At 37.4% G+C, this 21,075-nt stretch overlaps 1 protein-coding gene across 1 annotated transcript in view; it reads right to left on the minus strand.

The window, feature by feature from the left end:
- The window catches only part of DNAH14 (dynein axonemal heavy chain 14), a 320,474-nt gene that overhangs the window by 251,851 nt on the left and 47,548 nt on the right, over nt 1-21,075 (minus strand). The window contains exons 9-11 of the mRNA XM_059145622.1: nt 20,302-20,433; nt 8,769-9,019; nt 3,138-3,267 (exon numbers count right to left, since the gene is read on the minus strand). Of these exons, the coding sequence (XP_059001605.1) occupies nt 3,138-3,267; nt 8,769-9,019; nt 20,302-20,433 (513 nt within the window). The remainder of the gene's footprint in view (nt 1-3,137; nt 3,268-8,768; nt 9,020-20,301; nt 20,434-21,075) is intronic.

The raw sequence follows: 21,075 nt of genomic DNA on the forward strand, positions 1-21,075 counted from the left end.
TACAAGCATTCTTGTGTTTATGTGTGTATATAGACTGGGTTCCCTGACAGGCAGGACATAAACATTAAGGAATGTGCCTGGGTCAATATGTGTGGAAGGAGAGCAAGCAAGCAGGGTGGGTAGAGGGGAAGGCTGGGCTGTTACACAGGCCACACCACAGACTCAGCCACGCCGTGGGGAGCTCAGGAGCTGGAACAGGCCTTCAGAGTTTTTTATACCCTTGTCACAATTAATTGTTCATTGCATGTGGGTCTCCCCCCAAAAGAGGCATGACCTTGAATAAGAGGGCTGCACTTGAAGCCATGTCTGAAAAAAGGGACAGCTAAAGGCTATCTGCTGACAACACTCCCAGCAGCTGGGGGACACATCCCATGCTGAAGGCATTTAGTGGCATGTCACTGTGCGATCTGGACCCAGACCCACTGATACGTGATACGAGTCTTGACAATTTTGAGTGAGAACATGTGCAGATGCAGTGTTGTACTGACACCCGAATATTCCAGTAACCAATAATTTATTGCAAAAAATTTCACTGTGAGCTATGGAGGGTGGAATGAAGAATGCACACAAAAAACAATGCATTAAGATTTACATTTTCATGGTATAACAAATGGTTATGGTTTGTATTTTATAAATAGTTTTGTAATTCAGTAAGAAAAAAAATTCCATCAGAAAAATGGGAAAGAAAGTTAAAAATTCATAAAAATGAGAAATACAAATGGCTAATGAGCATGAGAAGAGTATCCAAAAATTAAGACCAGTTTATCCCAGATTTTAACTGTCAATAAGCAACAGCCAGTATAAAATAGGATACATTTAAAAGGCAGTCTTTAATAGAAATTGGTGTAAACTTGTCTAAAGATACACTATGCAATGCAAATGGAAAACCATGAAAAGGTCCATAGTGCTGATTTAATGAAAAAATGAAAGCAGTGCACGTTTTTTATCTAAAAATATTTCTATTCTAAAGTGTTCATAAAGAACTACTAGAAGCAACTAAAATAACAATTCCCTTGCAGTACGGGCTGGAGCAATAAAGCACATACAGACTAAATCCACACACACACACACACACACACACACACACACACACACACACAGACTACACAAGATTTTTAGGGAAAAATTATAAAAGAGACTGAAAGACATTAAAGAAGACAAATAAATTGTACAATCATATGGGAAGACTCAATATCATAAAATATTAACTCTTCCCAGCTTCTAGGCGATTTCAATGAAAATCCAAGCAGGGTCTGATTCTAAAATGTATATGGAAATGCAAATGTTTGAGACTAGACAAGACACTCTTAGAAAAGGAGACGACTTATTTCAAAGCTGGGCCATTCATCTGGTATGGGATCAGCACTAACCGGCAAATAGATCGAGACAGAGTAATAGTTTGGAAACAGAAGACACATGTGTATGGAGACATATGATAAAGAAAGAGCCACTGTGCAGATCAGCAGGGAAAGGATGTAAAGAAACTGTGCCTGAGTAACAGTCACTGATACAGAAATAAGCGAAAATGAATCCTAACATACACTACACACCCAGATTTAGAAACAAATGGAAGGATGGACTCCAGAGCTTTTATAAGAAAATAAAGAATGGGGCACCTGGGTGACTCAGTCATTAAGCATCTGCCTTCGGCTCAGGTCATGATCCCAAGGTCCTGGGATTGAGCCCTGCGTCGGGCTCCCTGCTCAGCGGGAAGCCTGCTTCTCCCTCTCCCACTCCCCCTGCTTGTGTTCCCTCTCTTGCTGTGTGTGTCTCTCTCTGTCAAATAAATAAATAAAATCTAAAAAAATAAAATAAAATAAAATAAAATAAATAAAGAATATGAGTCAGAATGGTAAATAATTTCAAACATGAACACAAATAAGGGGACAGATAAATTCTATTACATTGAAATTAAGAATTACTGGTAACAGAGGTGCTTGGGTGGTTCAGTTGGATAAGTGTCTGACTCTTGATTTTGGCTCAGGTCATGATCTTGGGGGCTTCAGACTGAGCCTTGTGTCAGGCTCCACACTCAGCAGAAGTCTGCTTCTCTCTCTCTCCTCCTCCTCTCTGCCTCTGCCCCCACTCCTGCTTGTACTCTCTCTCCCTCAAATAAACAAATCTTAGAAAAGAATTATGGGTAAAAATACATCAAAAGGGAATAAAAATAACAAGCCATTTAGTAGGAAAAGATAACGGCAATATAGATGCGAAAAATTCCTACAAAATAATAAGAAAAATCAATCCAGGAGATTAATGAGCCAAAATTTCCAATAACCTATTTTTTTAAATACACTACTAATAAGAGAAATAGAAATTAAAACAAAAAAATGTAGACATTTTCCCTTTTTACCAAGCATACTTAAAATATTTTTTAAAGGAAAAAATGTGTCTGTCAAGTATACATATTATATACAATGCTATCTCATAAAAATGCTGCTTTTGCCAAACAGGACAAGCATCTACCACATAAAGTTTAATCCCAGTAAAATACTGTGTTGGGGTGGGGTGGGATATAATTCTTGATGGCCAGAAAAGATTTCCTAATGGAGATTTTTCTAGGATTCTGTCAAGATTTTTCATATTTGTCTTGGGTCATTTTTGAGTTAATAACAATGAAAAAAGTACTCTGAAGAATAGCAAACAGAGGTATACAGTAGTGGGGGGCTAAAGGGAGTAGCTGCTACTTTAAAGAGTGTGGTCTCTCCTAACCATTCCCTTGTAAAGCAGGATACAGTATCACTCTGCATTCCCTTTTCTTCCTTTGGTTTTCTTCATAGCACCCATCACTTCATTATCTTCTCTCTTGGCAGAATATAAACTCCAAGAGGCCAGGGGCTTGTTCAGCCCACCACTGTAGCCCAGTGCCTAGCTCAGTGACTGGTAAATAGTAAGTACTCAGTAATGCATGAACAAACGAACCACCTGCATTAAGCATAATTATAGCTTTCCATAGTAGGAGGGATGTCTCTGTGTGTGTGCATGTGTGCGTGTGTGCGCGCGTGTGTGTGTTCATGCACGTGTGTATGCAAGAGATTGTGAATGATCATAAATCATATTTTTAATTCCCCCAAATTCCCAAACTTATTCATTTTACACCAAAAATCTATGCTTATATTTTTCAAAGACCATTTTACCTCGTTAATATCCGCTTCTGTTTTTACTTCTGACTTTAAAACAGAAGTGACATGTAAGTCTGAATCATCAACAACTTCTTCATAATCATCTGTTATCTTTTCAGTGACAGAAAAGACATTCTTGTATAATCTAGATTAAGAAATAAGAAGGAAAAAACATGGTCTCTCTAAACTTTCATATCTTATTAATATCCACGACACCTAAATAATTAGATATTCCACCAGAGAAGATATGTACAGACGGTCAATCAGTACAAGGTAAGATGTTCAGCATCACTTATCATCAGGGAACTACAAATCCAGGCCACAGTGAGCTATAACTTTGCACCAGTTAGGACGGCTACTATTTTCTAAATGAGGGAAGCAGTAAGTGTTAGTGAGGATTAGAGCCCTGGCACTTGCTGTTGGGAATCAGGCTAGGGCAACTACCCTGGAAAACAGCAGGAAATGCCTCAGAGAGGTAACATGCGGAATGGCCATAGGATCCAACAACTCCACCTCAGGGCAAATACACAAAAGAGTTGAAAAACAAGGTCTCAAACAGAAATTTACACATCCCTGTTCATAACACCGTCATTTACAACAGCAAAAGATGAACATGACCCCATGTCCATCAGTAGAGATACAGGAGATAAATAAAATGCGGTATATACATACTGGATTATTATTTAGCCTTAAAAAAGAAAGAAATTCTCATACGTGTTACAACATGAATGAACGCTGAAAACATTATACAAAGCAAAGTTCAAATATGGTATGAGTACTCCACTGACTAAGGGACCTAGAACAGGTAAATTCATGGAAAAAGGATGTGTATTAGAGGTCATAGGGCTTGGTGGGAGGAAGGGGGCCATGCACAGGGAATGAAGAGTTATTTTATATGCACAGAGAGTCCCAGTTTAGGATGATGAAAATGTTCTGGAAATGGATATGGTGATGGTTGTACAACACTGTGAATGTGCTTAATGGTACTGAATTCTATTTCTTATATTTTTACTACAGTAAAAAAATCATGTTTCACTTCAGCAAAATATTCTATGATTGTTAACTGGGGAAAATAAAAAGATGAAGCATTTTTATGGAAAAGTGAAGATTTACATATATATGCTAATAGGGAGATAAAATTTAAGTCATTATTATTAAAAAGATGGAAAATTCATAAACTGAAAAGCATAAGAAACACTAAAACGAGGTAGAGGGAGGAATTGGGAATTAAGAGTCATCGGACTGAATCAACAAAAATGAGAAAACTGAAAAGGAAAGAGAAAAAAGAACAAAGTAAAATAAATAATAAGCATAAGTGAAATGGAAGGAATAAAAGCAAAGCATACCGCTTATTACTAAGTGTGAATAGATTCAATTTCTTAATCAAAAGACAGAAACTATCAGATGGAGTTAGAAAGTAATATCAAACCATATGATAGACATCTCAATTTAAGGTGAAAAAATAAGGTAGAAAATAAACCTGTTAGGAATTTCTGGCAGAAGATAATGGCTGAAAATTTAAGAACATCTTTCTACATACCCCCATAAAAATCAGAGAAATAGACAATTTGAATAGGACCACATCTATTAAAGAAATTTAAGAAACAACTCATAAGCTTTCAAAATAGAAATCCACTGACCCAGACAGGTTTTCTTGTGAATTCTGTCAAACAAGAAATTATACCAGTTCATTCTATAAGCCCACTATTTTCCTGGAACCCAAACCAGACAAAGATATCACAAGAAAACTACAGACCCATATCCTTTATCCTTTATGAACAGAGACACAGAATTCCTCAACAAAAGACCAGCAAACTCAATCTAGCTGCATATACAAAGAATTCTATACCACAATTGAGCAGAATTTATCCCAAGAATGCAAGGGTGGTTCAATGTATAAAAATGAGTATATTTAATTTAATGTACTATACCACATTTAACAAAATCCAACATTTCACATAAAAACAGTAAACTAACAATAGAAGGAAATTTCTTCAACCTGATAAAAAGCACCTGCAAAAAACCCATAGCTAACAATGAAAAAAAGACCAAAGTTTCCCCTCTGAGATCAGGAATAAAACAGGAATGTTCACTCTTGCCGCTTCTAGTAACATCGTACTGAAGATTCTAGCCAGGGCAATTAGGCAACAAAAAGTAATAAAAGATGTAAGGCTGGACAAAAAAGAAGTAAAACTATCTCTCTTTGCAGGTGTCATGATCCTGCATAGAAAATCAAAAGAAGCAAAAACAAATAAACAAACAAACATAGAACTCATAGACAAGTTGAGTAAGATTGCTGGATACAAGATCAATATACAAACACCAGCTATATTTCAATACATTCGCAATTAATAATCCAAAACAAAATTTTAAAAATTCCAGTTATAACAGCATCAAAAAGAATAAAATACTTAAGAATAAATAAAAGAAGCATAACATATACACTGAAAAACAAGACCACTGAAAAAAATTAGACTACCTACATAAATGGCAAGACAATCTCACATCCATGGATTGGAAAACTTTATGCTATTAAAATGGAAATGCTCCCCTTATTTACTCACAGATTCAATGCAATCCCAATATAAATTCCAGCTACTTTTATTTCAGAAACAGGCACTTTTATTTTACAATTCATATGTAAATGCAAGACAGCCAGAAGAGCCAAAACCATGTTGAAAAGGAACAATGTTGGAAGATTCACACTTTCCAATTTCAAAACTTACTACAAAACTATAATAATCAAGACAGTGCAGTACCAGCATAAGGACAGACATACAGATCAAGTGAATGAAATTTAGAGTCCAAAAAATAAACCCACACATCTGTGGTCAACTGACTGTCAGCAAGTGTGCCAAGACCATTCAACGGAGAAAGAAGAGTCTTTTCAATAAGTCGTGGTGGGACAACTGGACATCTATATGGGAAAGAATGAATTTAAGACCCTTACCTCACACTGTATACAAAAATTAAAACAAAATGGATCAAAGATCTGAATGTAGGAGCTAAAACTGAAAATCTTACAATATAGGTATCAGTCTTCATGATCCTGCATTAAGCAATGATCTTAAACATGACACTTAAAGTACAATTAAAGGAACAATAAATTGGCCTTTTTCAAAACTAAATACTTTTGCTTCAAAGGATACTATCAAGAAATTGAAACGACCCAGAGAATGGGAGAAATTTTGTCAAATAATCTATTATATGGTAATAACAGGGGTCTTGTACCCAAAACATATCTTTTTTTTAAAAAGATTTTATTCATCTATTTGACAGAGATCACAAGTTTGCAGAGAGGCAGGCAGAGAGAGAGGGGGAAGAAGGCCCCCCGCAAAGCAGAAAGCCCAATGTGGGGCTCCATCCCAGGACCCCAGGATCATGACCTGAGCTGAAGGCAGAGGCTTTAACCCACTGAGCCACCCAGGTGTCCCCCCAAAATATATCTTAAAAACTCTTTATAACTTAACAATATAAAGACAACACAATTGAGAAATGGACAAAGGACATGAAAAGACGTTTCTTCAGAGAAGATACACAAATAGCCAATAATCATATGAAAGGAAAGGATGTACATCATTAGTCACTATGGAAATACAAACCAATACTATTAAGAAGGTCAACAGAAACAGATTAAATAATAGTTCCTACTCAGCAGGCATTAACTCTGTTTATTCTCAAACAACATTATGTATAGGTATAATTGTTATCTCTAGTCTACAGATGAGGGAACTGAAGTCTAAAGATTTTATTTATGTTTCTTAGCTTACTATTATTACTAGCTAACCTAAGTTATGTAATATGTCAGAGATGAAACAGGTAATAAAACCCAGGTGGTATGACTCCAAAAACACATGTACTTGAACCACTACATATATATTCCTCCTATAACATTAAAATGAGTAAATATACATATATATACATATATATGCATATATATATATATACACACATACATGAGACACTCTGCATTTTTAAAATGAACTATGAAATAGTACACTAAGATTACAACAGAAAAATACATAGGAAAATTCTAGGAGAAATTATACCAAAATAATAAGATACTATATTTAAGTGATGGAATTAAGGTAATTTCTGTTTTCCAAATTTTCTATTATATGATGAATTAACTTTAATATCCTTTAAAAAATATTTTCAAAATTAAAAACTTCTCCTAAACACACAAACACACAGATAAACACACACCTGTAGTTTTATGAGAAATACAATTCTAATGTGCTATTACTACTAAATAGTTGTGCTCTTATATTGGTTAAAGTTCTAGCACGGACTTAAAGTACTTATGAGGCCTCAGAGAAGTGATTTGAGCTCTGCTGGATTCAGTAACAAATTAGAGAAACAGTATATTATCTTTAAAAGTCTTCAAAATTTTATGAATTTATTTTTCACTAACTCTAATACTTAAATTCTGATTTGATTTAAAGTGAAATAAGTCAAGCAGAGAGAGTCAATTATCATATGGTTTCACTTATTTGTGGAGCATAACAAATAGCATGGAGGACATGGAGAGTTAGAAAGGAGAAGGGAGTTGGGGGAAATTGGAAGGGGAGGTGAACCATGAGAGACTATGGACTCTGAAAAACAATCCGAGGGTTTTGAAGGGGCGAGGGGTGGGAGGTTGGGGTACCAGGTGGTGGGTATTAGAGAGGGCAGGGATTGCATGGAGCACTGGGTGTGGTACTAAAACAATGAATACTGTTATGCTGAAAATAAATTTAAAAATTTTTTTAAAAAGTGGTATTGCTAAATTCTGACAGTTTGAACATAAAGTATTCTACAGTATCAATTCATATTCCATGGTTCACAAATTACAGCGATAGATCCAGTTGTGGAAAATAAGAAAAATGCTTTAACATTAGTATTTAAATATAAGGTGAAAAAACGGGGCACATGGGTGGCTCAGGTAGTTAAGCATCTACCTTCAGCTCGGGTCATGATCTTGGGGTCCTGAGATCGAGCCCTGCATCAGGCTTCCTGCTCGGTGGGGAGTTTGTTTCTCCTCCCTCTCTGTGAGTATGCACGCATGCTCTCTCTCTCTCTCAAATAAATAAAATCTTTTTTTTTTTTTTTAAAGATGAAAACATTTTGTTTTCAATAGATACTTAGAATTGCCTCAAATGCAAACCGAACCTTGTGGCTACTGCCAGAATCATTCTTACAAATGATTTTTTAAGAACTAGTTCTGAACTTTGAAGATACAGCATACCTATACATAGGATTGCCAGATTTAGCATATTAATACAGAACACCAAATTAAAGCTGAGTTCCAAGATAAACAGTGATTTTTAGTATAGGTAATACTTGGGACATACTTACACTAAGAGTATTATTCATTACCTGAATTTCAAAACTCACTGGACATCATAGAGGTCACATAGCAACCTAGCCTATGCAGAATATTTTTTTTGCGGGGGGAAGGAAATTTTCTTAAATTTTATGCACAGTATTAATGAAAGTACTACCAGATAAGAAGTTCAGATAATTGCAAAAACTGAGTACATATAATTTTCTATGAGGAGAATTTTCAAATTCCAGCTTAAATTATTGGATATTTCCTCCATAAGTGATAATATATTACACTGTGATTACAAATCCCTTTTATAAGTAAAAAAAAATTTGATTTACTTAATGAGATCTTCGTTCCTTTTTTCCCTTGAAAATGGCATTCTAGCAGAATTATTAAATAATTCCAAAAGTAGTGTGACTGCAGTATTCATTAGTTTACGGATGAGTTCCTGAAATATGTAGTCAACCAGCAGCAGAAACCTCAGAACAGTTTCTAATAAACGTCGATATGTAGGCAGCTTGAAATGTACAGTGTCATCTTCAGAGAGGTTTGACTCAAAGTATTCTTTAATTTCTTTCTTTTCTGCCACCTACAGTTCAATAAACATTTGAGAAACAAGGGATAATTTCTTAAGTTAATATAGCATGATTATTAATGGATAGTATTTTCATTAGTCTTAACAATACTGCAACTATACACTATTATGACAATTTTCATGAAAATTTTGTGGTTGCACTGCATTTAAACAAGGAGACAAAAAGAAGCCTATGAAGTTTGGGGTTTCACTTATGAAGAGATAAGATTATGGAACTCAGACAGGAAGGACATAGCCATGATTTCTAAGCACTCCTACATAGAGGGACCCTCCTCAAGTACACCTGATCAGGGACACAGCAAACAATGGGGGGTGGGAGTCAAGTATAAATGCTAGGCTTCCTAAAATCCAGCCCAATACTGCCTCTCTTATGCTAGGCTACAGCAATTTGACTCCTTTTTTTGTTTTTAACACATATATAATACATAATACAGAATTAAGAAAAAATTTAAAATTCATCAAATCCAATGTTAGAGCTTTACCCTTTAAATAATGTATCTCTTTTTTAAAAATTTTATTTATTTATTTTCAGCATAATAGTATTCATTATTTTTTCACCACACCCAGTGCTCCATGCAATCCGTGCCTTCTATAATACCCACCACCTGGTACCCCAACCTCCCACCCCCCCGCCACTTCAAGCCCCTCAGATTGTTTTTCAGAGTCCATAGTCTATCATGATGTACAAGACAACTGACATAGTATGTTACTGGGGAATGGCCATCAGGACTTCCAAATTGTGCCCTCTAAAATAATCCCGAAGCTGGGCAAATGGATCTTTTTAGACACATAAACATTTTTTTTATTATTGATGGACCTTTAAAATTCTAAAAATATGTCCAATATTTGTTCACCTATTCATTCTTTTTTTTGTTCCATTGAGACTTAAATATCCTTTCCAAATTGTTTTCTAATTTTTAAAAACACAACTGCATTTATTTATTTTGCCTCTCTTCATGTCTCTCTCTTTTTTTTCAATTTGTATTTTTTCTTTATAAAATTAATTAGGTCAGTTGATTATCAATTTGGCAAGTTTTTTTCCAGTACTGGTTGATTCTCTGGAGGAATGGTTACCACAGTGATGTAGTTCTTTACTGAGCACAGCTAGGCTGGGCCTGACAAATGAAATACTGACTTTGTTAATAGATTATGTATTTATTGAAAATGTCACGTTTTTCCAGGATAGGCCACATGATTTGGAAACTTTATGTGCAAAATGCATGTCAATTAGTAAAACAGTGAGGCAGAGTCTATTAACTATTCAAAGTAAGGATTTTTAGCACTGGTACTGAAAGAATTTTAAGTAGCTCAGTAACTGTATCAGTATAAAAGTAAAACTCTATCAGTATAAAAGTATAATAGCCTGGTAATGCTGGCCTTTTTATGGACTATTATGAGGCTGATGGAGATTCTGAAACCAACAGGCAGCTAGGTAGATATTCTCTCCCATCAGAGGCTCTGTTCTAGGTCAGGCATATCCCAAGGCTAATGGCAGCTTTCGGCTTCCAGCCCGTCAGTTCTGTGGTGGCCGTGCTGTGTCTGGGCAGTCCCCATAGGTGCTCAGAACCCTTTTTAACCCAGCCGTACTTTACTTTAGATCCACCTGCTGAGCTGAGGCTCTATCATTTAATTGGTCTAGGGAGGTCCCAGATATCAATATTTAGTAAGAGCCCCCCATTGCCACCCCGCCAGCCGATTCTGGTGTGCTGCCTAGAGTTTGGCCACTTAGTCATCACACATTTCAGTTTTACAAAATCACCCAAATGGCACTGTAGGAAAGCCCAGTTTCTGCCCCTGACAAGGATCAACAAGTAAGACAGGTGTCCACAAACAAAACCAGTTCTGGGAGAGCTCTGGAGTCCACTGAAGGAACTTCCACAACATAGTGAAACAGAAGTCCTGAGAACAGCCATGTGAAAAGAGAAGGAAGACAGCCTTAATTTGCCCACATCATCCCATCCCCAGCTGGCATTGCTCGGCACCAACAGGAAACTTCCCAGCTAGAAGGAGTTGCCCTCATCAGGAAAGAAGAGCAGAGTGAGCAACAGGCTTCTCCAGACTTCGGGGCACTGAACAAAGGCCCCACTTCCATTTTGCCCTGCCCAGACCAGCAAAGCTGAGATGGACAAAGATGGCTAAAACAAGGGAGAAAACACACACCGCCTATTGCAGCCATGCAGGAGTGATCCCCGTTCCCAGTGACCCGCTCAACATAAAAATGCAATAGCTTTTGCCACTAAAGAAGGCCTCGGTAGCCAGCACAGCTGCTGTAGACCCCCAGCAGACCCCACTAGCTCTTGACACACAGGTATTTGTATTCAGATGCCAGCTGCCTAAGTCCATCTCTGTCCCCTCCCTTCTCCACCCCCACCAGAGCCTGGGAACCACACTGTCAGCCAGCCCCGGTTTCTGCAGGTGCATGAGGACAAGACACCTGCTTAGACCCCCATGACTGACCCCCACCATGCACATTCTTGGGGGCTATTTCCTCAGTTGTGTATTTGCATACTGCTGACCTAACACCTGTCACTGGCCTTGAATGCCATGTACAGTGGTGAGACCAACAGCCACAGTAGTACATGATGACAGCCAGGTGCCAGTAGCTACCAAGTGCACCCACAGCTGGCCTGGTCCTTGCTGCTTACCCTGACCCTTACCAGCATGTGTGTCTTCAACTAGCCCTTGCCACACTAGAGAAGCCTGCAGATGACCTGAACAGTCATATGTGTACACCCCACCAGTTCCAGCCACCACAACCACTAGCCGTGGTCCCTAGCCATTGGACCTGGAGCCACTATGGAAAACCCTCACAGCTACAGCAGGCCTCCATTGTATTTGCCAAGGACCATAGAGATGTCAATGCTGTGGTCCCCAGAGGCCCAAGCAAAGACACATCGTCATGCCCCAGGACCTGGAGCAGTTACACAGCCCCACATCTGGCACCCTGTGCCACTAGCTCCAGGATCCCAGATGCTCCAGCATGCCCTACTTACAGTGAAATTCTTCCCTTATCAAAGGCAGGTCTTAGTGTCTGGAAGAAGTGACTCCTTCTTCAAATGCACTGATACCTTTACAAGGCTACAGGGATCACAGAAAATCAGGGAAACATGAGTCCACCAAAGTAAAACTCAGTCACTGGCCCCAAAGAAGTGGATATCCAAAAATTTCCAACAAAGAATTCAAATTAATTATTCCAAAGATGCTCAGAGACAAAAACAGACACACAGATCAATGCAACAGAATAGAGAACCCAGAAATGGACGCTCAACTCTGTGGCCAATTAATCTTCAACAAAGCAGGAAAGAACATTCAGTAGAAAGAACACAGTCTCTTCAACAAATGTGTTGGGAAAACATGCAACATGCAGAAGAATGAAATTGGACCACTTTCTTACACCATACACAAAAATAAGTTCAAAATGGATGCTAGACCTAAGTGTGAGAAAGGAATCCATCAAAATCCTACAGGAGAACATAGGGAGCAACCTCTGCAACCTCAGCCACAACAACTTCTTTCTAGACATGTCTCCAGAGGCAAGGGAAACAAAAGCAAAAATGAACTAGTAGGACTTTGTCAAGATAAAAAACTGCACAGTAAAGGAAACAACAAAACTAAAAGGTAACCTACAGAATGGGAGAAGATGTTTGGAAATGACCTATCTGATAGGTCAAATGATCTATCTGATAAAGTTAGTATCCAAATCTATAAAGAACTTATTAAACTTAAAACCCAAAAACCAAAAAAAAATCCAGTTAAAAAAATATATGTTTATAAAAAATAAAAAATTTAAAAAAATCCAGTTAAGAAATGGGCAGAAGACATGCATAGACATTTTTCCAAAGAAGACACCCAGATGGCCAAGAGACACATGAAAAGATGTTCAACATCACTCATCATCAGGGAAATGCAAATCAAAACCACAATGAGATTATCACCTCATACCGGTCAGAATGGCTAAAATAAAAAACACAAGAAACCAGAGATGTTGGTGAAGATGCAGAAAAAGGGGAACCCTCTGACACTGTGGGTGAGAATGCAAACTGGTGCAGCCACTCTGGAAAAGAGTATGGAGGGTCCTCAAAAAGTTAAAATAGAGCTATCCTACAACCCGGCAATTTAACTACTAGGTATTTGCTCAAGGATACAAAAATACCAATTCAAAGAGGCACATGTACTTCAATATTTATAGCAGCATTATCAACAAAAGCCAAATTATGGAAAGAGCTCAGGTATCCATAGACAGATGACTAGATAAAGAAGATGGGATATAGATGTGTCCATTGACAGATGAATGAATAAAGAAGATGTGATGTGATGTGTGTGCGTGTATATAAATATATACATATACACATATATAGGAATATTACTCAGCCATTACAAAGAACAAAATCTTGCCATTTGCAATGATGTGGATAGAGCTACAGTATATTATGCTAAACAAAATAAGTCTGTCAGAGAAAGATAAATATTGTGATTTCACTCATATGTGGAATTTAAGAAACAACAGATGAACATAAGGAAAGGGGAAAAAAAGAGAGGGAGGCAAACCATAAAGAGACTTTTAACTATAGAGAACAAACTGAGGGTTGATGGAGGGAAATGGGTGGGTGGATGGGCTAAATGGGTGATGGCTGTTAAGGAGGGCACCTGTGATGAGCACCGGGTGTTTTATATGTGATGAATCATTAAATTCTACTCCTGAAACCAATATTACACTATATGTTAACTAACCAGAATTTAAATAAAACCTTTAAAAAAAGATGCTCAGAGATCTACAAAAAGAGAACACAGATAAATAATTTAATGATATGAGGAAAACAATACAAACAAAATGAGATGCTCAAAAAGAGAAAACATAAAAAAGAAACAAAAAGATATTTGGAGTTAAAAATATAATAACTGAATGATGACTTCAACAGAGAGCTTCAACAGACTTCACAAAGTGTAAGAAAAAAATAAGTGAACTAGAAGACAGATCAATTTGTGTTATCCAGCCAGAGATAAAATAAAAATGAGTAAAAAGAGTGAAGGAAGCCTACATAATCTATTGGATACTAAGAAACAAATCAATTTTTGTATTATTGAAGGTCAAAGAAGGAAAAGAGAGGGGAAAAGGACAGAAGGCTTTTGTAAAGAAAATGGTAACTTTCCAAATCTGGAGAGAGACTTGTATAACCAAGTTCATGAAACTCATAAGCCACTAAACAAAATCAAAGAGATCCTCTCCAAAACACAGAATAAAACTGTCAGAATCAAAGACAAGGACAAAATCTTTCAGCCAGGAGAGGAGGGGAAAAAAAATTTGTAACCTACAAGGGAATTCCCATAAGGCCATCAGCAGATTTCTGAGTAGAAACTTTACAGCCCAGGAGAGAGTGGGAAGATATACTCAAAGAGCTGGGGAAAATACTGCCAATGAAGCATAACTTATGCAGTAAAACTGTCCTTCAGAAATGAAGGAGCATTAAAGACCTTCCCAGACAAACAAGAGCTGAAGAAATTCCTTACCACTAGACATGCCCTACAAGAAATGATGGAAAGTATTGTTCAAGCTAAAGTGAAAAGGTGCTAGGTTGTAAAATGAAAATATACAAGAGAGTGATAAAGAAATGAACACATTCAGACTTTGAATACTCTAAAAATGTAATACAGTGGGGTATTAACCACTGACTGCCATGTAAAAGTTAAATAACAAGAGTATTAAAAAGAACTATAGCTCCACTAACATTAATGTTAATGGACATACAAATTACGGGTAAATTAGGGGTAAATCATGTCAACAAAAACATAGAAGGAGGGGAGAATAAAATGGTAGAGTTTTGCTGTGATCAAAGTTATCAATGTAAAATAGATTGATATCTAGAAGATGTTTTATGTAACCCTCATAATAACTACACAGCAAAAAGCTATAGGAGATTCACAAAATATAAAGAGAATCAAAATATAGCACTATGGAAAATCATCAATTCACAATGGAAAGCATCAAGAGAAGAAGAAAGGAACAGGGAACTACAAAACAACCAGAAAACATAAGAAGGTATTAGTAAGTCCTTACCTATCAATTATCATTCTAAAAAAAAAATGGATTGAATTCTCCAATCAAAAGATAGGACTATGAACATTTATATGCCAACACATTGGTTAACCTAGAAGAAACAGATAAATTACTAGAAACATAGAACCTACCAAGTCTGAATCAGGAAGCACAAATAACAATTAAGGACACTAAATCGGTAATCAAAAACTTCCCAACAAAGAAGAATCCAAGACTATTTGGTTTCCTTTGCAAATTCTACCAAACATTTAATGAAGAATTAATGCCAATCTTGTTTAAACTCTTCCAAAAACCCTGAAGAGGGCACACACTCCCAAACTCAATTTACAGCATTAATCTGATACCAAAGCTAGATAAGAACACCACAAGAAAACTACAGACCAATATCCTTGATGACTATAGATGCAAAAATTCTCCACAAAATACTAGCAAACCCAATTCAACAACACATTAAAAGGATTACATACTATAATCAGGCAGGATATATCTCTTGGATGCAAGGATGTAAATAAGACATATCCCATTAACAGAAGGATAAAAATCACATGATCATCTCAATAGATGCAGAAAAAGCATATGACACAATACAACATTCTTTGATGATAAAAATGTTCAACAAATTGGGTAGGGAAGGAACATACCTCAACATATTAAGTTGACATACATGACAAGTTCACAGCTAACATCATCATACCCAATGGTGAAAAGTTGGAAGTTTTTCCTCTAAGATCAGAAACAAGACAAGGGTACCCAGTCTCTCCACTTCTATTAAACATAGTACTGGAAGACCAGCAGGAGTAATCAGGCAAAAAAAAAAAAAAAAAAAAAAAGTACCTGAATCAGAAAAATAGAAGTAAAATTGTCCCTGTTTTCAGATGATACAATCTTATATGTAGAAAATCTTAAAAGATTCACCAAAAATATACTAAAACTAATAATCAAGATACAGAAATTGTTGCATTTCTACAGCAACAAAATAACCTGAAAAAGAAATAAAGAAAACAATATCATTCTTAATAAAACAAATAAAAACAAAAAACAATAAAATATGTAGGAATAGTAACCAAGAAGGTTAAAAGATCCACACACTGAAAACTTTAATTTTTAAAAATCAAAGTACAGTTGACATACAATGTTGTAGTTGTCTCTGGCACACCACATAAGGATTTGACAATTCTATACAGTATTACGGTCACCACAATAAATGTTCTAACATCTCTCACCATACAATATTATTACAACATATATTCCCTATGCTATACTCTTCATCTCCATGTTTTATTTATAACTGAACATTTGTACCTTTTAATCCCCTTCACCTATTTTGCCCATTCCCAAAGCCCCTTCCCTCTGGCAACAACTAGTTTGCTCTATAGATTTACGAATCTGTTAGTTTGTTCCTTTTTTTAGACTGCACATATAAATGAAACCATATAATATCTGTCTGTCTGACTTATTTCACTTAGCATAGTACCCTCTGGGTCTAATTTATGTTGTTGTAAATGGTAAAATGCCATTCTCTTCTATCACCAAGTAATATTTCATTGTGTGTATGTACCACACCTTTATTCATTCATCTATCACCCGACATTTAGGTTGCTTCCATATCTTCACTATTGTAAATAATGCCGCAGTACTCATAGGTGTGCATGCACCTTTTCAAATTAGTATTTTCATTTTCTTTGGGTAGATAACCCAGTAGTGGAATTATTGAATCATATGGTATTTTTATTCTTAATTAACCTCCCTATTGCTTTCCATAGTGATTGCACCACCATATATATTCCCACCAACAGTGCACAGAGGCTCCCTTTTGCTCTGTATCCTTGCAAACACTGTTATTTTTGTCTTTTTGATATTAGCCAATCTGACAGGTATGAGATGATACCTCATTGTGGCCTTGATTTGTCTTTCTCTGAGGATGAGTGATTTGAGCATTCATATGTCTATTGGCCATCTCTATGTCTTCTTTGGGGAAATGGCTATTAGGTCCTCTACCCATTTTTTAATTGGATTATTTGGGGGTTTTGGTGTTGAATTGTACAAGTTCTTTATATATTTTGGATATTAACTCCTTGTCAGGTACATTGTTTGCAAACATATTCTCCCATTCAATAGGTTGCTTTTTCATTTTGTTGATGGTTTTCTTTGCTTTAAATGTTCTCACTGCAACAAAGTAATAGTAATTATGTAACATGATGGAAGTGTCCATCATTTCCAAAATTCTGTGAATGGTGAAACGTGATAGGAGAAATGCTTAATAATCCAAATTCTTCTTAAAGTATACAGCCATTAAAACTTAAAGCATGATTCATTATTTGTTAAAATCTGCATCTGAGGGGCGCCTGAGTGGCTCTGTGGGTTAAAGCCTCTGCCTTCAGCTCAGGTCATGGTCTCAGGGTCCTGGGATCAAGCCCCGCATCGTGCTCTGCTCAGCAGGGAGCCTGATGCCCCCCACCCTCTGCTTGCCTCTCTGCCTGCTTGTAATCTCTCTCTCTCTCTCTGTCAAATAAATAAATAAAATCTTTTTAAAAAATCTGCATCTGAAATTGTGACTTTATTTCTAACAGATAGCTCTGAAGTTCTCTAAAATTGATGCTTCTGCTGAGCTCAGAGAAATTCATAGTAAGAAATAAAGTCTTAGAGTGTGTTCAATGCACATATCAAGTTTGAGTCTGAACACTGAAATAAATGGTCAGTTTTCTCCTGGAGGAATTCCAGGAGTAAGTGGTTCCAAGACCAGCAGCATCAAGCTTCCCCTAGGAACTTGTCAGAAATGTAAACACTCCCCGTCCCCGCCCCCAGGTACAGTGGCTGAAACCGAGACCCCTTGTTTTACCAAACCTCCTAGGAGATTCTCTTGCCCACAAAAGCTTGATAATCATGGTCCTCAGCATTTCAATATGAAAACAGGAGAGGCACTGTCAGTGCTTTCTAATTACACTTAGTCCAGAAATGGGGAATGCTGCCTGCCTTAGGTAGCTGCATGGCGTGGGACCGAGCAACTCAGCCAAGTTTTGGCTTGACTAAAGAGCCATGTCAACAGACAGGGAGCCGAACTATGAGAGACTCTGGACTCTGGGAAACAAACTGAGGGTTGTGGAAAGGGACCAGGATGTGGGGAATGGGGTAACTAGGTGATGGCCTTCAAGGAGAGCATGTGATGTGATGAGCACTGGGTGTTATACACAACTAATGAATCACTGGCCAATACACCAAAAGCTAACTATGAACTATATGTTGGGTAACTGAATTAAAATAAAATAAAATAAAATAAAATAAAATAAAATGCCAAGTCAAAATAGGGCATGAGTCCCTGTTAGAGACAAAGCACCTAAAGAAGGAAAAAGCAATGTAACGCTTTATTGATACTTCCATTCCCCATGTCCCCTTTTTTGTTTGGACCCATTCTCAGTTTTATGATCTTGTCATTTTTATTAAATCTGCATACTTTCATGGGGTAAATAACCAACCAACAGTGTTGGTTGGCAGTGGGTCTAATGGGTTCTTATCTGACATTTATTTAAATAGAAATCTCTGAACAAATATTTCTGACCAGATCCTGGTGTTTCTGAATGGGAGACACTAGAGTGATTACAAAGAATATGTGCCCTAAGACATACGCTGTCAATCCCTGTTTGATTTATCTGATCCTTGGCCAAACCATCCCAGAGTCTTCCCATATGATGGGACTCAGTGGGGTTAGGGTGACTGCAGAATACAAAGAGGAAAGAGATCCTTCTTTCATTGATGTGAAAGAGCCGCACTTCATTTTCTTGTCAAGAAGCAAAGCCTATGGACTCTGAAAAACAATCTGAGGGGTTTGAAGGAGCTGGGGTGGTGGGAGGTTGGGGTACCAGGTGGTGGGTATTATAGAGGGCACAAATTGCTTGGAGCACTGGGTGTGGTGAAAAAATAATGAATACTGTTTTTCTGAAAATAAATAAATCAATTTAATAAAAAAAAATAATAAAAATTGTCCTATGAAGTAAAAAAAGAAGAAGCAAAGCCTTGAACTCAGGGTTACCCAGGATCTATGAAAGTTCAATTCCAAGAAGTAACATCTGAAAACGTCTGAAGGAGATGCAGTCCACCTATTCCTCCAGAGAGCCTCAAGTATCCTCTGGATTCCGCCAAAGCAGCCGAGACAGGCAGCCAGCCCACAAGCAGGGACACTTGCCTCAGCCCCTCACCGAGCCACACCTGTGAACCCTGATTCCATATGCTGGTGTTCCCTATATAGGGAGGCTATAGAAGATAACCCTGTCAACTGAATCACAGCATCTCAGTAAAAATGTTCTGAGGACACTGTTCATTGTATTATCGAGTCCTTTTTATAAAATCCTTAGGGAAGTTTTGTCTCATCTAGGCATGTTTCTCTTGAACAGGAAGTTTTCACCTTAGAAATACTGAAATTTGCAACAAATTTTATTTCCCTATATATGTCAGCTCAGGTTAGAATTTAGGTATCTTTAAGGTGTATATGTAAACTTACATATACATGCATTTACACACACACACACACACACACACGCACACACACTCTCATACAGGTCTCCCCTACTGTCCAAAAGTAGAGTTGCTATGAAAACTTCCATAAGCCAAAATAGCACAAAGAGGCAATGACCACTCATTTATACGAGAAAATTTTGAGCATTCCTAGACCCCCAAAATCGCCTCTGCTAGGCTTTTCTGATACTGTATTGCTAAAGGATGCACAGAATAAGTCCAGAAGAAGCACAGACGCTCACAGACACAGTCCACAGCTCCAGCGGCCTGATAAAGAGATGCTGAGCGTGGGTCCCAGCACAGGGTCTGGGGGGGCCCCTCACACTGCTCCAGGTGCTGCCTCCATAATGGCTCACTGCAAAACGGATACTGAAGGCTATTTCTGCTTCTGGCTTTTTTTCTCATAAAAGTGAAAATTCTCTCTAAATTACTTTCAGTTAGTTAGCCAAAACAGGTACAGACACAGATCTTTTGTAAAAGCACCGTGGTGGAGCAGGAACCTCGGAAGAGCAGGGGCGGTACCTGTACACGTCAGTACTCGCATTTTGCGCAGCCCCTGCAGAGTGCCTGCACCCAGAAACCGTGCGGCGCCAGCCCGTGGCGAACCAATCCGCCAGCCCGCTGCCAGCACTGTTCCCAGAGAGGCAATCTGGAGCAATGGCTTTAACCAGTACATTCAAAATGGATAGAAAGAGAAGATATAAAGAATTACCTTTAAAACTGTATTTCTGATTTCACAAAGAGCTTTATGTCTGATATCCTCAAGCTGCTTCAGCGCCAGGGTAGCTTGCTGTAACTGCTCTTTACAAAATGCATCTAGAGAGTATGTTCGAGACCTATCCAGCTAATGACATGACAGAAAATGCTCAGCGTTGGAAAGTCAAAGACAAAAGTCATATTCTATTTTTCCTTTTGTATACATTATGCTTTATATACATGCTTCTTACATTCTTAAAAAACAAACACCAGTAGCTGAAACAAACTAAATCTTGATAAAAGACAGAAAAGTACATTATTGTTTTAATCATAACTAAGATAAAGCCTCAGCAGAAAAATTCAAGACTTGATATATTTCTGAATTATCTATGAACCCAGGGGAACCACCAAATCCAGGAATTGCTTTTGAAATCCCAATAAGCACTGAATGGGGGATAAAGAGGCAAAAATTACATAATTCAAGTGACATGCAAATTCTTCTGAGTTCATTCGAATGTGCCCTGGAGAAATTCGACCATCTCTGCTACTGAGCCTTGCCACACACCAACAACACATATCCCAGCATCCTTCCTCCTTTCAGAATTTTCTCATTTTCCCCACATTCTGTTAATTCTCTTGCCAAAATGCATTTTCATCAATAAATAGGAGATATTTATCCCTAGTTATCCTGTAATATTTTATAAATGTACACTCCCCTCAAAAAAAGATTGCGAAGTGTTGTTCTTGCCTTCAAATTCTGGATTAACTCTTCATGTTCTCCTTCTCGTGG

This window comes from Mustela lutreola, chromosome 14, assembly GCF_030435805.1.
Source record: "Mustela lutreola isolate mMusLut2 chromosome 14, mMusLut2.pri, whole genome shotgun sequence".
Lineage (NCBI taxonomy): Eukaryota > Metazoa > Chordata > Mammalia > Carnivora > Mustelidae > Mustela > Mustela lutreola.